Genomic DNA, 20,870 nt, shown 5'->3' on the forward strand with positions numbered 1-20,870 from the left:
AGAAAGAGGTATTCCTGCTTAATTTTTACATGCTAGGAAAAGGGGATGCTAACATTTTCTTTCAGCCTAAGAAAGACATGAAACTAATTTCCCATTTTATTTCTTCTCCTCTTTCTTCCATTCTCCAGTATCATACTTTATCTCTGCCACTGCAGTTATTGGGTTTTCTGGGCAGCAGTAGCAGAGAAAATTGACAAAATAATTTAATGCTGCCCCATAAGTTCCGAAAAGAAGAGGACTGTCTTTCCCTTTCAGAGTCCTTGCAGCAATGCAGTGACACTTCAAGAACTTGCTTCAATTTTACCTTTTAGCTTTAGAAAGCTTTATAACAAACCCAAGATAGACAAGTCTGCCAGTTTATTTCAAAAGCTTCAGGTTTCTTGTCTGTATGCCTTAAAACCCCTAAACCTTTTTTTTTTTTTTTCCTTATAAAATGAAGGATTGCCTTCTGCTCTCAGTACGTACTTCTGAAAAGCAGAGGAAGCTGATATTGAGTTGGTAACATCCTGCAGTTAGGTAGTTCCCCTAAAGGAGGAAGAAGAATTATAATTACCTGTTCTATTTTGGGCAGGTGATTTTGAAAAGTGTCCAAGCCATAATCCATTTTAACAGAGGTCTTGGGAGGTTGAGATGGTGTTTTGATGGGCTGAATACTCTCTGCTTCAGCAATTCGTAACATTTTATCATTGGCAACTGTAAAGGAATGAGGCAGTCTATTTCAGTGGAATGGGCAGATTTCTGTCCATCTGTGCTTGTATTACAGCATGTCACTTGTACTTTAGATCTGCATAGCTCTGAGACAAGATAGAAGCCACAGCAAGGTCAAGAGGTGGAGAGGCCTGTCAGCACATTGTCTCTAATGATATGACAACTGCAAATTGGTGCTTCAAGCACAGCCTGGAGGCAGTCATTATGTTGGGTCTTGAAGCTCAACTTTCTCTAATACTGTTTCAAAGGAAAATACTAACTTCAGATTGCTTCTGATCAGCCAAGAGTTTAATCTGCTGTAGTTTAACACAGTTGTTCCTGTGTTTCTTCAAAAGAAAAAAAGGTTTAAGAGAAAGTAATAATAAGAGGTCGTGTATGGATTTGTATTGTTGTTTTTCATTTAAAAAAAAAAAAAAAAAAAGGATGCTGCTTCTTTCCAACCGCTGAAATAAATAGCTTTGCTTTCCAGCCTTTGTTTCTTCTCTGCATCCATCTCCTGTCTTGTCCTTTTTTCCTCTGTCTCACCAGTGCCTACCAGATTGTTGTTGAAGAGCTGCACCCACACCGAACAAAGCGAGAAACTGGTGCCATGGAGTGCTACCAAATCCCTGTCACCTATCAGACTGCTCTTAGTGGAGGGTCACCATATTACTTTGCTGCTCAGCTGCCCCCAGGAAACCTGCCAGAGCCAGCCCCCTTTACTGTGGGTGACAACAGGACATACCAAGGCTTCTGGAACCCGCCGCTGGCTCCTCGGAAAGGCTACAACATCTATTTCCAGGCCATGAGCAGCGTCGAGAAGGCAAGTGCTGACAACACCTTTCTCCTGGAAGGAGTCAAAGACATGCCTGTGGTGACAGTTAGGACTGTCGGAATTGGATGTGGGAGGTGTTGGCAGTGGCTGAAATCCCCTCAGTGCTGTCACAGCATGGCAGTGTGCCATTCACATTTCACATCAGCCTCGGTTCATAGTAACTGCTACTAGATGAGAGTTTAATGCATCTCATAGTAATTGTCTGAGGGAAGTAGTTTCAGGACTGTGACTCTGTCTCCTCAGTAAATAACATCCAGAGTATTTTCCCCAGTTCTCAGTACCTGCACTCTTCAGAAGATTAAATTACTGCAGGGCAATGAGAATGTGGGCTAGTAAAACATTGCAAACTTTTTAAGACTCTCACACTGGACATCAAATAAAAGGTAAAAATTTTCTGGAGCAACAGTAACCCCTGGCCCACCATGAGTTTGAGAGCCTTTCTGAGAAGGTGTTCATCAGGCTTGCAGCACTGCTCTGCAGTAGAGTTATGGCTATCATTCACCTTCATTACCTCTTTGGTGTTTCTTTTTAACTCTGCTGCTGAGTACAGCTACTGGCTCTGTATGCATATAGAAGGAGAAAAAGTGTCAGGGAGAGAAATTCTGAGGTTCCAGGTGCAAAGAACAACTGTGGCTCTGCAAGCCCTAGGCTGTTGCTCTCAAATGGTTTCTCCTCTTGTAAATGAAAAATGAGGGAGAGGTAAAGGATTGGTGGGAAGGGAAAATATGGTGGACAGGGAATCTTAGATATTTAAAATTTAATATTTGGATGTATAGATTAGAAAACTACAATGTCTAGGCAGTTCAGGCAGGAACTAGACTGATAATCACTGATATCCACTAGAAGCATTGGAAAGGAGAAGAAGCAGTTGCCCTTCCTTATGCTTGGGTCCCTCTGGTGACTTGACAAATTCTTGCCAACAGGCAGTCTTGCCTTGGAGTCTTTTGAAAAAAATCTCAATCTTTAACTATGTCCTGCTTTAGGGCAAACTGGGGAGGAAACTTCCAAAGGGGTCCCTCTAGAAAGCAGATTCAGATGGCCCCTCCCCCAGATGGTTCGGGAAAAGATTTCCTTGGAGAAAAGTGGAAAAACCTGTTTATTTAACAAGCAAAGTATTCACAAGCATAAAAAATGAGTAATATTAAACAATGGAACCTCTCACTGTTCTGAAGAGATGGCAAATTCAGAAAGTCCTTGTTGTGGGGTGTAGCTTGGCTCACTCAGTCCCTTATCAGTCCCTCCTGTGCTGGAAAATGCCACATCCCAGCCCTGGTGAGCCACAGGTGTGAGCTCCCGGTGCTCTGCTGGGTTTTCAGTCCTGAGCAGGCTGATCAGTTCCAAGAAAAAGCCACAGTCCGGGGAACTTCTCTGTCTCAGCTAGCTAAAAACTAACTAAAAGCAGAGGAGATCTCTGTCCCGCTGTCCGTGCTGCAGGCAACACAGTCTGTGAGAGGATATGCAGAGGAGTGAGGGCAGTTTCTGCAAACAAATTGCGTGCTTCTTCTCCCGCCTTCACTCTTGGAGCCAGTCTAAAGGGTGCAGAACTTAATATCCAGCATAAACAGAACAGACAATTGGGGATACAAGCATCACAAAGTCACCCTAGAACACCCTATGATCGTGAAAATTGGATATGCATCAAGTCAGAATGGGTACAAAGGTGTTTGAAAACTGGATTTTTTTTTTTCTGATTCAGTAGGCCATTCCCTCTTTTAAGTTCTTATTTAAAGACCTGTATGAAGTAAACAAAGCAAAATAAAAGGTGACTGCTAGGTACCCATCCATATTTACCTCACCTGCTAAATAAAAACATAGATACCTATTTTGGCTTTTACATTTTGACAGATAACTAGAAAATTATAGAAGAACACAGTATTTTATGCTTAAACTTGATTTCAATTTGTGAGAGGTTTTAATCCTAAAACAGATTTCTTTGTTATGTTTGAAACTTTGGATTGAATTTTTGTTCCTACAGGAATTTATGGGAACTGCACTGCATTCTGCCAGGACAGAGATCTAGTGGTTGTAAGATAACCTCTGAACTGCATAATATTTAAACAGATGCTTTGCTGTAGACCAGCGGAATCACCAAAATAGGCAGAGGGAAGTAAAGTAGGCTCTGAAGTACATGGTAGGGTTGAGAGGAGGCTACTCTGTGCTCCTTGCAGACATATTGAACAGAAACAGACAAGTAAGTCCAGTACCTAGGGAGAATAGGTAAGATTATGCTAATAAACTTTGCAGGGCCTTCATTTTGTTTGAAAAATTGTCTGTATTGAACACTTACAGTACCTCAACTTAGAATTTTGCTAGCTCTTTACAAGAGCTTTGTGTTTACAAACTGGCATCAATGTTTTTTACCTGTTGCTTTTGAATCTTCAAGAGAAGATGTATTCGGGCGTGGAATGCTGAGGGATGGAGGACTAGAGTGAGCATTTTTTATACAGTGAAGCTCTCATTATTATATTTTCAAATTACATGCTAATATTGTTTAATGTGATCTAATACCACAGCAGCTGCATCGTCTCTTACAACTTTATGCTATTTCAGTATGTTTGCCTTTAAAATGGCTGCACATTGTAAAGTAAGGTCAGAAACCCCATTTATGATTGACCCTTGTCTGTTCAAGTTGTCCAAACTGTGCATAACCAAGTCACTTTTCTGTTCATTTGTTTTAATTGCTGACCAAACTTCTGAGAGCAAAGGGACATGGTAAATTACATGCAAATTGTCTTTACATGTGCAACATCTTCTGAAGCACATTGCTGTCAAATCACTGTCTCCTGGGCGGATTGTATAGGCTGTAGATTAACTGTGTCAAATGAGGAGGGTTATCTGAGCTGCATCTGTGATTATTCCACACCCAGAAGGTGAGGGTGTGTGCTGCTCATGTGCTTCAGGTGACTCTTTAAAAGTGTCAGGATGTAGCAAGACATAATTTTGGAGACAGTGCTGAGCGAATGTATCTTCTTTGCTGCATAGTGCTGTTTTAGGTCAACACAAGCTCAGGATTTTTGTGCTATGACATAAATAGGAGCACCACTCCTCCTTTTTCCACCTGCTGCACCCTCCTTTTGCATTCTAATGGCCTGATTTCCATTTTATTTGAATAACCTAAAATTTTGCTGTATTTGCGCTGTCCTCCTCATTGTTATCTTGGCCAGTGCAGTCCAACCAAGACAAAATTCCCTATCCTTCACCTCTGTGAAGCCCAAAGCCCTGAGCAACTCATTGGGTAGTACCAGTTGATCAGTAGATGTAAAATGAATTTATGGAGTGGGGAGGGCAAAATAAAAATCCTTGATCTGACTGTTTTCTTTACTTTTCTTTCCTTAACAGGAAACCAAAACTCAGTGTGTTCGAATAGCTACAAAAGGTAAGAGGTTCGTCCACACACACAAAGTAGCTTTTTAAATGAATTTTGGTCCTATTATTAAAAGTACAAAGCAAAGTACTATTCCTCTGTTTTAAACCATTTGATTGTGTTAAAATGTAATGGTCTGCTGCTTTTTATTCTTTGGTATTGAGCAAAGACAGTATTGTTCTAGCAGTACTCAGAATTTAGACAAAATAAGGACACCTCTTTTTCGTCCTTTCTGTCAATAGTTTTCAAGATCTATTTCTAGAGTGCCGAAGCGTTGCAGGCAGCAGAAAGATGGACAGGAGAGAAAAAAGTGCACATGGGTAAACTGTCTGTTAGACTAACAATTATTTTCAAGCAGGGATGGAAATAATTTAAATGTAGGACATGACAGTTAATTTTGCTAAGTAAGAGCTCCAAGTGTTAGCGAGACATAGGGGAGGGTTGATTTGAGAAAGGCTTGTCTCTGACAGCAAGTGAGCTCCAGGACTAAGGCTGACTGCATAGCTGTGAGAATAAATCATGTTGACCCCATATACAACAGGTTAATCACATACTGCTCACTCAAAAATGCCATTTCATCTTCAAATGATGACTTAGTTGTCTTGCTTATTGTTATCTCTTGCTTTGACTGTATTTATAGCCATTCGTTTTAGTGGCTTCATCGTGCCGACATGAGAGTTGTTTGATAGGCTCTGGCAGCATAAATAATCAAGGAGCTTACAAATGCCCAAAGAGTCTTCTGCAGAGGCCCAGCACTTACGTTGTCTCTTTCTAATTACATATTGATATTCAGCATAAAACCAACTTTAGATATGAGCAACCAGGTATTAAAGTACTGCAGAAGCACATCAGCCCCATTTTTTCAATAACTTCCTTCAGTTTAAATCTTGTTCAAATGAAAAGCTGATGCCTCTAATGAGATGGTAGCAAGCAAATGTTTTCTTGAGAAATCAGAAAAAAAAAATCTTAAGATGTGTTAGTATTTTCATCAAGTGAGGTAAGCTAATATAAACAGGAAATTAAAACCATGAGCTAAGTCTTCTGTAAAAAGTATATCAGCATTATTTTTCTTGTGTTTACCTGGCAAGATTAAATGTTTGAATTAAAATATATTTGCATAAACAAATATTTGTGTACCACAAGCATGTATTGCTAGTATTTGGGTCGAGGGAGAGCTTTGAAAGGCTCAGAAATAACTTAAAATATTGCAGGACTGTGGAAGAGGAAAGCAACAGTCTCTCTCATCATAAATTTTCTGGACAGTAATAATAAAACAGGAAGGGAATTCACCTGTCATAAGAGGAAATTATTTTTTGTTTAGCCACACACATTTCCCCAATCTCAAAGCAATGTTCGTGGTAGCAAGAGACCTCTTGGTGGTTGCTTGTGCACATTCCTCTGCTGCAGCAGTCACATTCCCCCTGACTGCTGTAGTCTGAAAGAAAGGCAAAATAAGTATGAGGTTTCTTACTTTTGTGCCTTATATATTGCCTTGGCCACTCTGATTGGAGACAAGTTTTCCTGAAGTAACTGCATTGCCTTATATATCAGTGCTTAATTCCTTGAAAGTGGATGTAAAAACTGAAATGCTTTCTCTGACTTAATTTAATCACTGGATGTGAATTGCAGGGGGAGGCAACATTAGGAGCAAATGTTTTCTCTTCCTCTGCAGGAATACATTTAATAAGGAGTCGTCACTTCAGATTCATGTACGTTCATATTTCTCAAATGAGTTATACTGGTGCTCTAAAGTATTTTTTAAAAGTACATACTGATTTTTTTCCCCCATGTTTTCATCATAGTAGTATCACCATGTTATGTTGTACTCGAAGAAAAGTATACTTAATGTGCTGATTTATGTATATGCTCATCTATTTACCCTGATTAGTTCGTTTGGGTTTTTTTGTAGTGTGTAAGATCACATTGAAATGTTGGCATAGGAGATATCTGGTTGCATTTGTAATATTTTCATAGGGAAAAAGTGACTGTCTCACCTTACCTAATGCACTCCAGTAAAGTCAACATACCTGTTTGAAATCTGGGAAATTGTCTAAACTATGTATTCCGTTATGAATATAGTGTGTAGGTTTGTGTCATCTCCTGTGACCTAAAGTAGCCTATGGGTGGCAAAACTGAATTTTGCCTTGAATGTCTTGAAAAGATATTAAAAATTTTAAAAAGCTGTGGTGGAAGGGAGCAGGGAGGAAGAACATAAAAGGTGCATGTTAAGACAAAATTTCCCTGGTAATGAAGTTCAGTATTACCAGCAAAGTTACTTTCTTATTTCTATCTTGTTCAGGGATCTGGTTTATCTACTGTGCATATTCACACCAATACGACATAAAGATGGAAAAAATATGACAGTAAAATCATGTTTTGGTGCTGGAGAAATTAATCCCTAACTTTTTTGACAATTCCCTAGCACTATAGCATTTACATATATTTTAATGCATTATGGGTTTCTCACACATGATTCCCAAGGTTCCCTTCTACCTTTGGAAATTGATGGAATACTTTGTTTACTGGTGTTAAACTAATGAAAGCCAACAAATTGAAATTGAAGAACTTGTACTTTTTTAGTCTGTGTATTCCAGGTGCAGCGCACTCATATAACAATAACAATATTGTTATGTGATTCTGATAACAAATGCTCTGAAGTGTCAAGTCATCTAAAAGATGGTGCCAAATCATGACTAAAGTATGTTGCTGCTCCTTCTTGGTGTGCCTTGAAAAAATGCTTTTGAGTAAACAGAGAGACATACTAGTGTCTGGTGTATTGAAATACACTGAGTTAATTTTTCATGGTAGAAAATGCTGGAGCAGCACCTGTTTAAAAAGTAGCCTCCTGAGCAGTTCCTGTGTGCTTGTAGCTGAAGGATGAGTGCCAGTGATTCTTTGATGGCCCTTAATTAGACTCACAGTAGGATTCCCCCTTTTTCTAGACACCTTACTTCCACGGCACTTGTGAGAGCTTAATGATTGACTTTTGCCCTTCTGCACAATGGAGTGAATTGGCCAGGCCAAGTTATTAGATGTGATGAGAGAGTATGAAAAGTTACAGACATGTACACAGTCTGTTCACATAAGCTTTGATTCTTGAGGAAATCAAATTGACACAGTGTTAAAAATAACTCCTTGTATCACAGGTGGTGAGTACAATACACCCAAAGCACCATTTCCAGTTACAGATATAGCCCAGAAAATTAACTATGAACAACTTTAATTCCTTGGATACTTTTAGCTGATACTGCCTTCCTGTGTTAAACTGAATCCCCTTTTCATCCAGAAATTGTTAGTAAACAATGATGAGTGTATGTTTTTTTCCAACAACATTGAATTTTTGTCTACCTTGTTAATTTTTGAATCTAGATAGTAGGATTAGCCAGTCACTAATAATCTGGTTTCCCACACATAGTAACTGAAGAAGGATTTCAAAAAAATCTTATTTTCTGAAGAGCAGAGAAGAGTACAGAGGCTGAGACAACAGGTCAGATATTCAATAGGAATGGAAAGGAGGAGTTAGGAAATATGTGTTATTTTATAAAAAGATATCTGTTATATATAATTTTCTAAAGAAAGTCTTAAACTTCCTAATACTAGCTTAGTAAGGCAGATTTCAACTGTGAAATCATAGAATTGTTAAGATTAGAAAAGGCTCCTAAGATCACCAAGCCCAACTGTCAACCTAGCCACCATGTTCCCCACCAAACCATGTCCACAGCTGCCATATCCGTGTGTTTTTTGGATGCTTCCAGGGATGGTGATTCCACCACTTCCCTGGGCAGCCTGTTCCAGTGGTTTACTGCCCTTTCCATAAAGAAATTTTTCCTAATATCTAATTTACACCTCCTGGCAAAACTTGAGACCATTGAGTAGTTCGTAACATGCACATGTCAGAATGAATACATGATAACAAAATTTGCCTAACCAAAGCATTGATAAACTCAAGTAAATAGAAGGTGCATCCACTTCAGAGTAATTGATTATGTTGATGACTGATCAGTTGTATCCTGGAGTTGAGTTTGACTGTGTAAAACTTTGAATGGGTTTCCACTCACACACGACATCAGCATTTCATTTTACAGTCTAAAATGTTACTGACTGCTAAGGGAGTGAAACTGGATTAACATGGTCAGAGAAGAGTGATGCATCAAATTATTTAGCATGTAAATAGACATTTAAGAGGACAGAAGGGACAGCAGAGCTGTTATTAAGCAGAGTATATGAAGCTGACATTTGTGACAGTTTTCAGGCTGCCAAGTTTGAGGCTAACAGTGATTTATCTGTATTTTTTTGTTTTGCTTAGTGGGCTAGAGAAAAATATTGAAAATTTAATTAGAAGAAATCTACTGTGGCAGTAAATAAAGAAGTGGTGGGCCTGGCAGCTCTATCACAAAGTAGTTAGAGGGAATAAATGAAGTCCAGGGTTTCTCAGTCCACATTTAAAACAAGAACTTCATCAATTCCAACATTATTTTCCCTTGTGGTTTTCATTTGTGTTATTAGTTCAGGCAGTATTGAACCTCTCTATCTCTATGCATGTTTGGTTCATACAGATGGATGAAAATGCTATTTGAGATGATGTGCATCTGGAAGTAATTGTGAAATAGCAGAAAATGACTTTTTAATCTGATTTGAGGAATAAAGAGGTCTGGGTGGTAACATTTCAACTCCAAGTGTGCATTTAGTCCACCATTATTACTGCTCTGAATTCATTCCCACAGCAGTTGGGGATTGATCCAAAGGCCTTTGATGTCAATGGGAGTCCTTCCACTGACATTAATGTGCTTTGGATTAGGTCTTTAGAAGTCATAAATCTGTCTAGACCATAATTATTTCCTTGAAATTGCTCCTGATGATGTTTCTGCTCTTAGGGAAATTTGTGAAAGTCAAATCACCTCCTGTTGCAGGATGCTCAAAAATGTCTGTTACCGATTAATACACAAATGAAGGGAATATGTCAGATGCTAAATGTATCTGAAAGTAATTTTCTCTCACTGTTGTTTTTGTGTTTGGATCAATGCTCCTACAATGACTTTGAGCTGTACCATCACAATAGGAACTGGAGGCCCAAGAGGCAATATAAACATAGAGAAGAATGCAGGTGTTTCCTAAGTCACATCTGGTTTTTTTCACTCATTCATAGGAAAAGCATTTAATATGTTTAAACTTCCGTGGTCTTTTGCATAATGTCTTTTTTCACTCAAAGAGGAGAATTCAGTTGACTTGCTGAGCTTTCCAAAGGTGGAAACAGAACATTAGCAGGGCATATTTTTCTCTTTTGTATATGAAATTGCAGTAGCTCACCGAGCAACCACATCTGCTAGTTCTGATAAGTAATACCTTTGGTTGTAAATAAAAAATTGCATGATCCCTTGATGGAATATTTGATGATGGTTATTAAAAAAACAGTTAAGTGAGGGACACCTCCAGATATACAGACACAAAACCTATAATGTGAATATTTTCATGCATGAAGATTGAAATTTTAACAACCTTAAAGATGTCCTAAAGAATGAGAATTTTAGAAGTAAGAATTCAGGTAGAGTATTCTAGTTTATATTTAAATATGAGAGGAAGAATGTTGATATATTACAAGGATCAGCATCTTAGCATATATGCTCTTTTAGTAGATGCCTGGTTTATTAGGTCCCTTCACCTATTACAAATATTATTTCATGAATCAGACTGTGGGCATTGAGTGTTTTGCATCCATTGCAGAGAATACGGACACATAAAGCTAGAAATCCAGAGTTTTTACAAAACCCATTAGATTTTTAACCGCAATTGAAAATCCTTCATTCCGCTTATAATAGGCATAATGCGTTTAAAAGTAGCCTTTCCTAATACTGCTGGGTGCAGGGGTGTATTTCAGCTCCTCTTTTTTTACTATGCTTTCACCATCTCTCATTTGTCTTTTCTTATGTGTTTACTTTCTTTGTGTCATTGTAAAATTACAAATGTTTAGAAAAGGTAAACTCTATCATCTCCTGATAGATCTGGTCTCATTAACCCCTTTTCACACAGGCAACATGTGTACACTTTCATTTGCTATTGTAATTACCATTGGCTGAAATGGCCTCTTGCAATGCCTGGGGTTGAAGAGTGTGTGAGGCTGATCAGGCAGAGACTGCTGCCTCTAACAACCTGTCACAGGCACGTCATGTACATGTTCAGTCTCTGAGCAACAAGAATTTGGCTCTTATGTCCTGTAGTGCAGTTTTGGAGCAGCCCTTTGAAGGGACAGCACTGTTTTCAAGAAAGAAGGAGAAAGGGGTCTCTAGGAATTATGAATTGTGTTTATATGCTGTCAGTACTCTTCAGTCAGAATGACACTTTCTTTGCATTGGCAAGCATCTCAGCATAGACAGTATGCAACATCTTACCACAGAAGAAGTAATCTTTGCAATTATTCATTCTTGCATTAACAGCTGCCTGATGCTGAGATATCTTGAAAGAAGGCAAAAAATTTTGAGCAGTAAGGCCGCTCGCTGTGCACCTAGACAGGAAGTACACAAGAGCTTTTTATCAGAAAAGAATGATGCACAAAGAATGCAGAAGAAATTCAGCAACATCTAAATCAGAAATGTGCTTACTTTTATGAAAACAGTTTAAGACCCTGAAATCAGTGTCACCATGTTTCTCTGTGTCTAATTGAACACTTTCAACTAAATGAAAAGAAGTCTTGCCTTTAATTGTCATGAGCTTTACGAGGGTTTATTAAACTATGGGTGTGTCATCTCTGAGAGCTCTAAGTGAAGTTCTACAGATAGTCATCTAGAAACAAGAAGCAGCATTGCCAAGTGTAGTAGCACTTCCTAAACACTCCAATGTGTTCCAGAGCAAGTCAGTATGGCACTGCTGCCAAATTATTCGAATACAGACTGATGCTTTGTCAGCTGCCTAAGGAGATGATGGCTCTGAAGTTCAGGAGCTCACGCTGCTTTCTGCTCTAGTGGGAAGCTGTGTACTAACCAGGCTATTTTTGGAAAGATGCCAGCTGGAAGGGCTTGCGCATGAACCTTGTAGGCGGAATGATCTTTCTAGAAATAATGTGGTTATCACACATCTGTCTGTCCCAGCAGCACTTAGTTACAGGCAGTGTTAAAACAATTTTTGTGGCCAGGTGAATTCAAAGCATAGGGAACAGAATTACTATCCTGTGTGTGGTTTTCAATGCTGTCAATTTAGGAAGTGTCTGGAGACTTTTGTGTGAGTTCAGCAGTTTGGAAAGGACTGGGAATATACTCCATGCTGCACAGTGATGAAGATTCTTGATCAGGGTGGACTTCCAGAACCCTTTACTGTCGAAGACATCACAAAATATATTGCATTATTTGACACTTCTGTTTAACATCTGCTTTGTTGAGTAAACAAGAAAGAAAACCACATTCAATACCATTAAGATGCCACAATATTTAACCTGAACATTAAATCAGAGGTCCCATATCTGCTGACTGGTATTGCTTGCTCTTTGCTGATGACTGAGTATTGGTTACTCAAACATATGTAAGCAGACTACATATTATCGAATGTTTCAGCCCCTCTGTCAAGAGGTTGACCAGGCCATTAGTACAGGGGAAAAAGCTTCTCTAACCTTGTTGTGGTGGAAAATATCCTGAGGCAGTAGTCTGTGCTGATGCTATACTACTGAAATTTGTGAGAACAGCAATGCTACTTCACCAGCACACTTTTTTTCAAAACACCAGAGTTTAATAGCAAAGGCATGCTGGGAACAGCAAAAGCCGATATAGTGTTTAGGATGTTAAAGCAGCATGTCTGAAATAAGAGGCATCTGGCTTCAGATATAAATAAATATCTATTGTACATTAGCTATTGTCACTCTGTGTATGGCTACAAAACTTGGACATTTTACTGTCTCCACATCTAGCATCCAAACCATTTCTGATGCACTGCTTTCATACCCTTGCTGCCATAAAACTGCCGGATATTGCCCTGAATGATGCATTCCTTAATTGCTGTCACATTGTCAGCACTGAAGCAAGATTGTAGGACATCCAGTTATGCCAGACCTGCTTCTCATGTTGGAAAATAAATTGCCAAAACCTGGTTTCTATGGGCAGTTGAAATGCAGAGAAAAGCTCAGAGGCAGCATATTGAGGTGACTAATGGGAAAGTTTAAGGCAAATCCTCACTTATGTGTCATCAGTTTCACAGTGTGAGAAATTAAATCTGAAGATTTCCTGCTCTGGTGAAGAATGGGCATTTATACCATCATAACATTCAAATAAAATTAGAATGGTGCTGTATGGTAAAAGTGAACATGGTAGTGAAAGTTATATCTGCACACTTCACAGGATCATAAAAATGTGAGTCTTCCTGGGACAATGAAACCAGGTCCTTACATACAGATGGAAAAGAGGAATCACAATCAATCTTTCCATCCCTCGTGCTACTGTATTTCTGAATTTGCCATTTCTCCAGGCTCAAGAATGATGCATCCTAATGAACAAGAAATCTGCCAAAGGGAGCAAGAGACCTGCATGGATGAATAAAGAACTCCTGTCATTATTCAGACATAAGCAGAAAATACACAGGAGATGAAAAAATGGTCAGGCCAGCCACTTGGAATGAATAGAGATTGTTAGAGTAAGTTGAAATGAAACAGGGAAGACCAAGGCCAAGGAACTAAATCTGGTCAAGGGTGTTAAGGACAACAAGAAGGGCTGGGCCGCTCATTATCACCTTGGAAAGGTTGTGGATATCAGGAGAGGTACCTGAGGACTGGAAAAAAGCAAATGTAATCCCAGTCTTTAAAAAGAGCAAGGAGAAGGACCCAGGGAAGTACCATCTAGTCAGCTTCACCTCAATCTCTGGAAAAATGGTGGAATCTCATTCTGGAGGCCACCTCTGTCCACATAAAGGACAAGAAGATGAATGATGAGTAGTAGTAAACATGGATTCACTAAAGGCAAATCTTGCTTGACCAACCTGCTTGCCTTCTACAATGAAGCAACTACCTTGATGGTTAAGGGGAGAGCAGCAGGTATTACCTACCTCGACACTGTCTCACAGTATCCTCATAGGCCAACTCAGGAAGTGTGGGCTGGATGAGTGGACAGTGATGTGGACTGAGAACTGGCTGAATGGAAGACCCCAGAGTTGTAATCAGTAGTACAGGGTCTAGTTGGAGGCCACCAAGGTTCTATAGCGGGCCCAGATTGCGCTAGGTGACAGTGTCCCTTCTAACCGAAACTATTCTATGATATAAAGATGTGTCTTCTGGCTGTACATCTTATTCTTGGGACCATTAGGCAATGACAGAAAAATCAAATTGTTTACTATTCACCAGAACAGTTTAAAGAGATTTTACTGGTATATCCATGTTTTTTAACAACTGATGACCCTTTTTCCATATCAGAGAGAGAAGGGATAGAATTCTACAGTTATGGTAATTGGCATTCAAATTGCCTCAACATATGGAAGGCATTGATTTGCACAAGTACAGACATTTTTTAATATGAATCTTAATTATTGCATACATTAGCACCATCCAGATTGTGTGAATGTGCTTGTTTTGTTAACCCATTACAATAGAAAACATGTAGCCAAGCAAATCTCAAATTAACCTTTGATCTGTTTCTAATTTCACAAATTTTTCTGAATTGAGTCTGCCATTACTTTTTCAAAATGATGGTGCTACATCCCCTAGAATTTTGTAACAAATTTTATAAGGACTAGTAATTCAACATGCTGTAATTTTTTTCTGCAAATGTAAACAGGTTTTCTCACAGTTCTTTAGTGTTTCTCACTTCTGGTAGTTCATAAAGATTTAATCCTGAACAGCCTGTTATCTGATAATATTCCAAAATCTAGAAATTTTGTAAGTTAGTTCCCATTCTTCTTGAAATCATTGAGCTATAATATTTATACAGGGTTTTACATCCATGTGCTCATCTTTCATAGCGCTTCCTTTTGTATAGCTCAGATAAAAAGGGTTATCATTCTTTGTCCTGGTGTAAAGGCTTTTAAGATACTGTGCCCTGAAACCTGGGTACTGAGTGCTTCATCTGCTCAGTGAAACATCTAGAAGGAACCTCTATCCTCTGTATCTCAAATGGGATCAAAGATGAAAATTGCTGTATGTATTTCCTTTCCTACTCACTCATTTACAGAAAATTCTGCTATATGGATCAGATAAGGAGGTTGATTTTTCAGATTACTCTGTCTTTTGAGGAATATACGTCTCAAGTCCCCATGAACAGCAGTCAGATATTAACCATTGTGGCTAGATAGGATTTCTGATCAGTAATTTGAACTGTGGAGTGCTCCCTGGCTGCAACCAACTGCTTACATGTTTCAACCTAGATCATGCTGTACACTGAGATGGGAAAGGCTACTGACTACTTGCAGCAGTCACTACATATTTGTAAATCTATCAAGTTCTTATCTTGGTTTTGAACATAATTTAGAGAACCTCCTTCTATGATAGGTCATTGGCAGGTTGGTAACTGAGAGATCATAGAATCATGGTAAGGTCATAAAAGATGCCTAAAACCTTAACCCACTGAACTGCTTCCCCAGGTGCCATATCTGCAGATTTTTCGAACGTTTTCAGGGGTGGTGATTCCACCATTTCTCCCTGGGCACCCTGTTCCAATGCCTGACCACCTTTTCAGTAAATAATTTTTTCCTAGTCCCCGATCTAAACCTCCCCTGGTACAAATTGAGGCCATTTTGTGTCTTTTTGCCACTTGTTACCTGTGAGAAGAGACAACCCCCACCTCATTCCAACCTCTTTTTAGGTAGTTGTAGAGAGTGATGGGGTCCCCCTGAGCCTTCTTTTCTGCAGCCTAAAGAACCACAGCTCGCTCAGCTGCTGCTCATAGGACACTGAATTTCATTATATCCTTGTCCAAATACAAAAGCTGGTAATTTTGTTGCCTTTGTATTAAAAGCATATTGCTTACTCAGCATAAGTTCTGAGACATCATCTTAGTCAGCCAAATCAAATAGCTTTACTAACATAGCTTGAATTCAAACAGAACTGTAGACTTGTCTCAGACTCAGAAAGTGAAATCAACTTATGTATGTAGAGTACTGAGCAACAGAAATCACAACTTCCTGGATGTGCCTTTAGTAATGGTGAAATTTAGACAGTGAAATTCTATACCCACGAAACAGAACAGTCTGGAATGTTTTTCCAAATTGTTTCAGGAAGTACAAATCTTTTACGCTTTATGTTTGAGTAACCTGACCGAGGAACTATTTAGATTAATGCAAACACATTTGGTAGAACACCTTTCTTTGCTGGCAGAGAGATCTGTGGTGCTTGCATAGATCAAAACATAATGTGATCAATGGCAGTTACACAGTGCCTTGAACCTAAACCAGACAGTATTTTGCATGAACTAATGCCTATAGCTTGGAGGAGAGGCACAGCTGTGCAGGTACTGCTGCTGCCTGAGCTTACAGCACAAGTGTAAGCCTGCCACCAGCCAGCCCGTAGAGGTGGTGAGCTTGGTAAATAGCACATTGTGCATAGCTGGGCCCACACAGTGAACCTGTCAGGGTCCTGACTGCAGGATGTAGCCCGTGTCACTACTGTCAGGTGGGGTCATACTGCCAGTACAAGAGAGCCCTGATTGCTGGAAAATTTGTTACAAATGAGGATGTGTCCAACATTTTATGCTATATTGGCCTATTAAGAGAGATGGGACCACTGGAAGATGTCTTAAAGCATAATTTATTGTTCTTCTACAGTCTCATCAAGGGTGAGAACGTCTTCACCATATAAGTCAGAAGTCTGTGGTCACGAGACCACAGGTTACAAGGTGTTTTAAAGGTTTATTAGCCAATAAACTACTGCCTCAAAGAATGTTTCTACTTTCACACCAATCCCTAATTAAATTGTCTTCTACATTTTTGCTGCAGTGCAGACTTTCTTAACCAATCATATAATGACACATAATCCTACAGAATTAGACCTTAAAACTTCTTATTACCTTTATAACTACTTCTATATTTTAAGCTTTAAACTCTAAAACTTTCCACTACCTAGCTTAATATGTTTCTGCCTAAACTACAAATCCACATTCTTGCCCATGGTCTCTAGATCTAGAAGCCTTTTCCAAGGTCTCAGGTTGAACCCTGTATTCATTTCTGTGTTTGAGTCTGCATGCACAAGGTTTCGAGAACTTTCTGTGCCTAGAATTCTCACAGTGCTAATAAGGATACTTGACTAGTTTTTCAAAACTCTAAGATCAAGTGACAGCTGCTTTTTATCTAATGGCAAAATTTCTTCAAGTACAACTCCTTCCACACTTGACTTGCTTCCTCCACTTCTTGTCAAAGCAAAACATATCAGCTGCACTACATACTCCATTCAGCCATGTATGGAGTCTTCTTGAGTCCTACACAGTGCTGAAGTATTTCATCAAGCCAATTTTTGTCATTGCTATAGCTGGAGATCACATAAGAAGAAATGTAGGATTTGCAACAAATTGTCTTAACATTTGTTAGGCTAAAGGGGAAATACAGTCATGCAGGGTAAGCTGACGCTAAGTCTTTCATCTTTTTCTCTTCCTTCTCAAGATGTAGCTACTTAAGGTAGTTAGTACCAATTTATGCTGTGGTATAAGTGTTTGAGACAGAAGCATAAATAAAACATCCCGAGGCTGCAGGCTAAGTACAGATACAATATACATTTATTTTATCCACTTTGAAACTGGTGATTGTGTTTTAAATTTATTTTATGAGATCAGATACTCTCAGTTATTTTAATATACTGCTGGTGTTTTTGTCACATTAGTTTTGTGAACTGTGAAATTTTTGACTACTGATTCAGTGTCTAACTAGCTCTTTTACAGCAAAGAGAAAAAAGTTATAAACCTGATGAACACTCTCCAGTCCTTTATCTGTAAGCATGATGGCTGCCTTGTGATATTTATAATTCCACAACGTATTTTTATCTTGGTTCAGCAACCTGGAGGACATTTTTCTGGTTTGGGGTAGGGCAATATGCATGGTTTCATGTTTCTACTGAGGTCTTTCCACTCTCTTTTCCATTTTATTATTATTACTGGCCACTTTATTGTAAGGTATTTCAAATTTTCTGGTGTGAGTTCTCTATTGAAGAGAAAAGTCTTCTTTCCATTGGGATATACAGCATTGCCTCACCATGCCTGAGCTCTCTGTACAGTATATCAGAGCTGCTTTTCTGCAAACAGAGTAATTAATTTCTTAAACAGCACTCTCAGATAAATATTAATATTATTAAATACTAATATTTATATACTTAAACTTATATACTTAAACAGCATAAATCAGATAAAAATTAGTATTGTAAACTCAGTTTCAGCAAATAAACCATAGTGAATCAAAAAGTGTCAGGAGGCAAAAGAAAATGTGTGTTATTGTACCTGAAGTATTTGGTGTATTTTTTGAGGTGTCTTATCAATTCAAGGCTGGATGCTGGGTCTTTCCCCATCTCTCTGTGCAGCTGTACATTTCTCTCTTGGTACTAGAAATCTCATTATGATCAGAGCAAGAGGTCTTGGTTGGAGGATTGCTCTCTTTTGATTTTTAACTATGGAATAAAGAGAAAGAATACAGATACTTTGCCTGTGTAGTGTGAACATGGTTATTGCAGTTGTGTATATGTTGAACAAAAATTTGCACAATAACAATAACTGACTTTTTTTCCAATGCTCTGAGGACTATTTTTTTCATTTTAAAGTTTGGCTTTTATTTCACATACTCAATTTCTCCACTCACATCTAACAATGTAATTATTAGCAAATTCCCATGAGTAGTATTGAAGAAACATGCTGTCTTAGGGATATTTTAAGTTTTTCAAGACAAAAAGGGTTTGGTATCAGAATTGTTATTGATTTTCAGTCACTGTAAAGTACACACACACCACAATAAAGGTTAACTGCCTAGAAGAATGTAAAAGAGCAGTGACTTTAAGTAAAAAGAAAATCCAGCTTAAAAAGAAATCAGACTGAAGTAAATGCAGTGAACTGCTTTCTTCATGTCTGGAATGTTTTGTTCATATGGCTACTGTAAAAACAATGTTTTCTTTTGTTCTTTTTAATCCAGACAGGAACACATCAATATTTAATTTGACCATGAGTAATACATGTATTCCATTTAACCCCAAGTATATTTCGGACTTTGTATGATTTTATAATGATGATGTGAATTTATAAATCCTTAATGCCCTTAATGCTGCCCATATGTTGTGTTGAAATCCTTAGGAATCTGTAAAAATAAAAGTCAAGGAGATAGTTATGGGCTCCAAAAGCTGAAAACCAATGTAAGCCAGTCTAAAGATTTGTCAGTTGTATCCTAATGCTCCTAAACCTTTGGCAAAACAAATGTTGCCCTTGAGAACTTATCTCATTATATCTGGGCATTTTAAATCACTCTACAGAAATAATACAAAATAAAATAAAATGTTCTACTTCTAAATGGAAAGCAGGATCCTGGCATCTGTGCTTCTGCCCCAAGTGCTGTCCTTCTGTGCCACAATCAGCATGAGCTTTTCTTAGATTTGTGCTTGTGGGCATATGGACAACTGGAAGTCATTTGGAGATGCCAGTTGTCCTCATTATTATCTTTTTCTTTTATCCTTATCCACTGTCAGTTGCTAAGGATAGTACTGGTTTTACTTCAAAGCACTATGCAGCCAAGATTACTTCATGTACATTTTTGAATCTTAGAAGAAAAGGACAAGAAAAGCCATTATAAGAACTAGCATGAATGTGTTTTTCACCAACAGAAGATGATGGTGATTCTTCAGCAGGTGGAAAAGCTCTCCCTCAAGTTTTTACACACACTTCCCCAGTAGCCGCTTAAGAATAGTCAGATTGAAGCAGTCAGATATTCTAATCAATTTACAAAGTTTTCATACCAATTTGAAGCCCAAGACTTCTAAAACCATTAGAAGTCATTAGTAGTTCCGAGGCTACCCTGCCCATAGGACTTAGAATTTCTGCTTGTCATCCTACCTTTTGTTGGTAGCCTTTTGTTAGCCAACAATTGCCTTTTTCCTTTAACACACAGCTATTCATTTTGCTGTATTTTTTTCCCATCCACTCATAGTAAACTGATGAAGCAGCACAGCATTATAATGAATTCCTATTTGGTTAGGCAAAAGTTGGATTGTTGTGAGTAATCAAATTACTTCTCTGGAGACAGGATTTCTAAGTAAAGTGATGAGGTGAGGCGATTGCAGCTGTAACCCTTACAAGCATAAAAAGATGTGTTATGCTAATCCTTTGTGAATGGGTTGAATTGAAAGTGAGGGAAATAAAAAGGAATGCTCTTGAAAGAAGAAGGGGGGTATGAAAGGACTACTGTGTCATTTATTCCCTTTTCATTCATCCTCTCTTGCTATAGAGAAAAAAAAATGGCAAACTGGAGTATTTTACCTTTCAAGTCTGACATTCAAATAATTTAATCTTCAACTGCCTTAAATACTGTGTGAAAAAAAAAAATGAGAGGGTGGGAAGAGAGGTATAGCAAAAAAAAAAAAAAAAAAAAAAAAAAAAAGTGTGAAAAAGTGCCAGTTAGTATAGGCTGCTTTTTGGTTAAGGTTGCTAAATGTGGTATGACTTTATCTTACCTTGCTGTAAAAGCAACAGAGTGAGGAAGGTGAAAAGAGATGCTATGGAAAGTAGAGTTATGCTAAACATTATCTTTATCTGAAAACACTTATAGCTCAAGTGCGGGATCCTCGTTACCCCCAGGCTTGTTTATTTTCTGTTTCCACTCTTTCAGCTGTTAAATAAGAGTGCTCGGTCTCAAATTAACACCTGAGAGGACTTTTAAAGGTTCAGGTAGGAGAGATGACATGCCAATTACAGTGTAGTAACTAACTGAATAGAGCATTTTAAATATGTCTTGTTAATTGGGTAAGAAGAACAGCTTATTTGTTTTTAGAAAACCAACCTAAATATAAATGGACAGTGGTATAAGTTGCTTTTGGGTTTCTTCTGTGGCTTGTTTTTTTTTTAA

At 38.4% G+C, this 20,870-nt stretch overlaps 1 protein-coding gene across 5 annotated transcripts in view; it reads left to right on the forward strand.

Annotated features, from left to right (window-relative positions):
• PTPRK (protein tyrosine phosphatase receptor type K) overlaps nucleotides 1-20,870 on the forward strand; it is a 381,996-nt gene that overhangs the window by 308,225 nt on the left and 52,901 nt on the right. For all 5 annotated transcript variants that reach the window (XM_066179209.1, XM_066179211.1, XM_066179210.1 and 2 more), the window contains exons 12-13: nucleotides 1,237-1,510; nucleotides 4,862-4,898. In XM_066179209.1, coding sequence (XP_066035306.1) covers nucleotides 1,237-1,510; nucleotides 4,862-4,898 — 311 coding nt within the window. The remainder of the gene's footprint in view (nucleotides 1-1,236; nucleotides 1,511-4,861; nucleotides 4,899-20,870) is intronic.

The sequence above is a fragment of the Chamaea fasciata genome, unplaced genomic scaffold, assembly GCF_029207755.1.
Source record: "Chamaea fasciata isolate MVZ Bird 193981 ecotype frontalis unplaced genomic scaffold, bChaFas1.0.hap1 SCAF_3, whole genome shotgun sequence".
NCBI classification, from domain to species: Eukaryota; Metazoa; Chordata; class Aves; order Passeriformes; family Sylviidae; genus Chamaea; species Chamaea fasciata.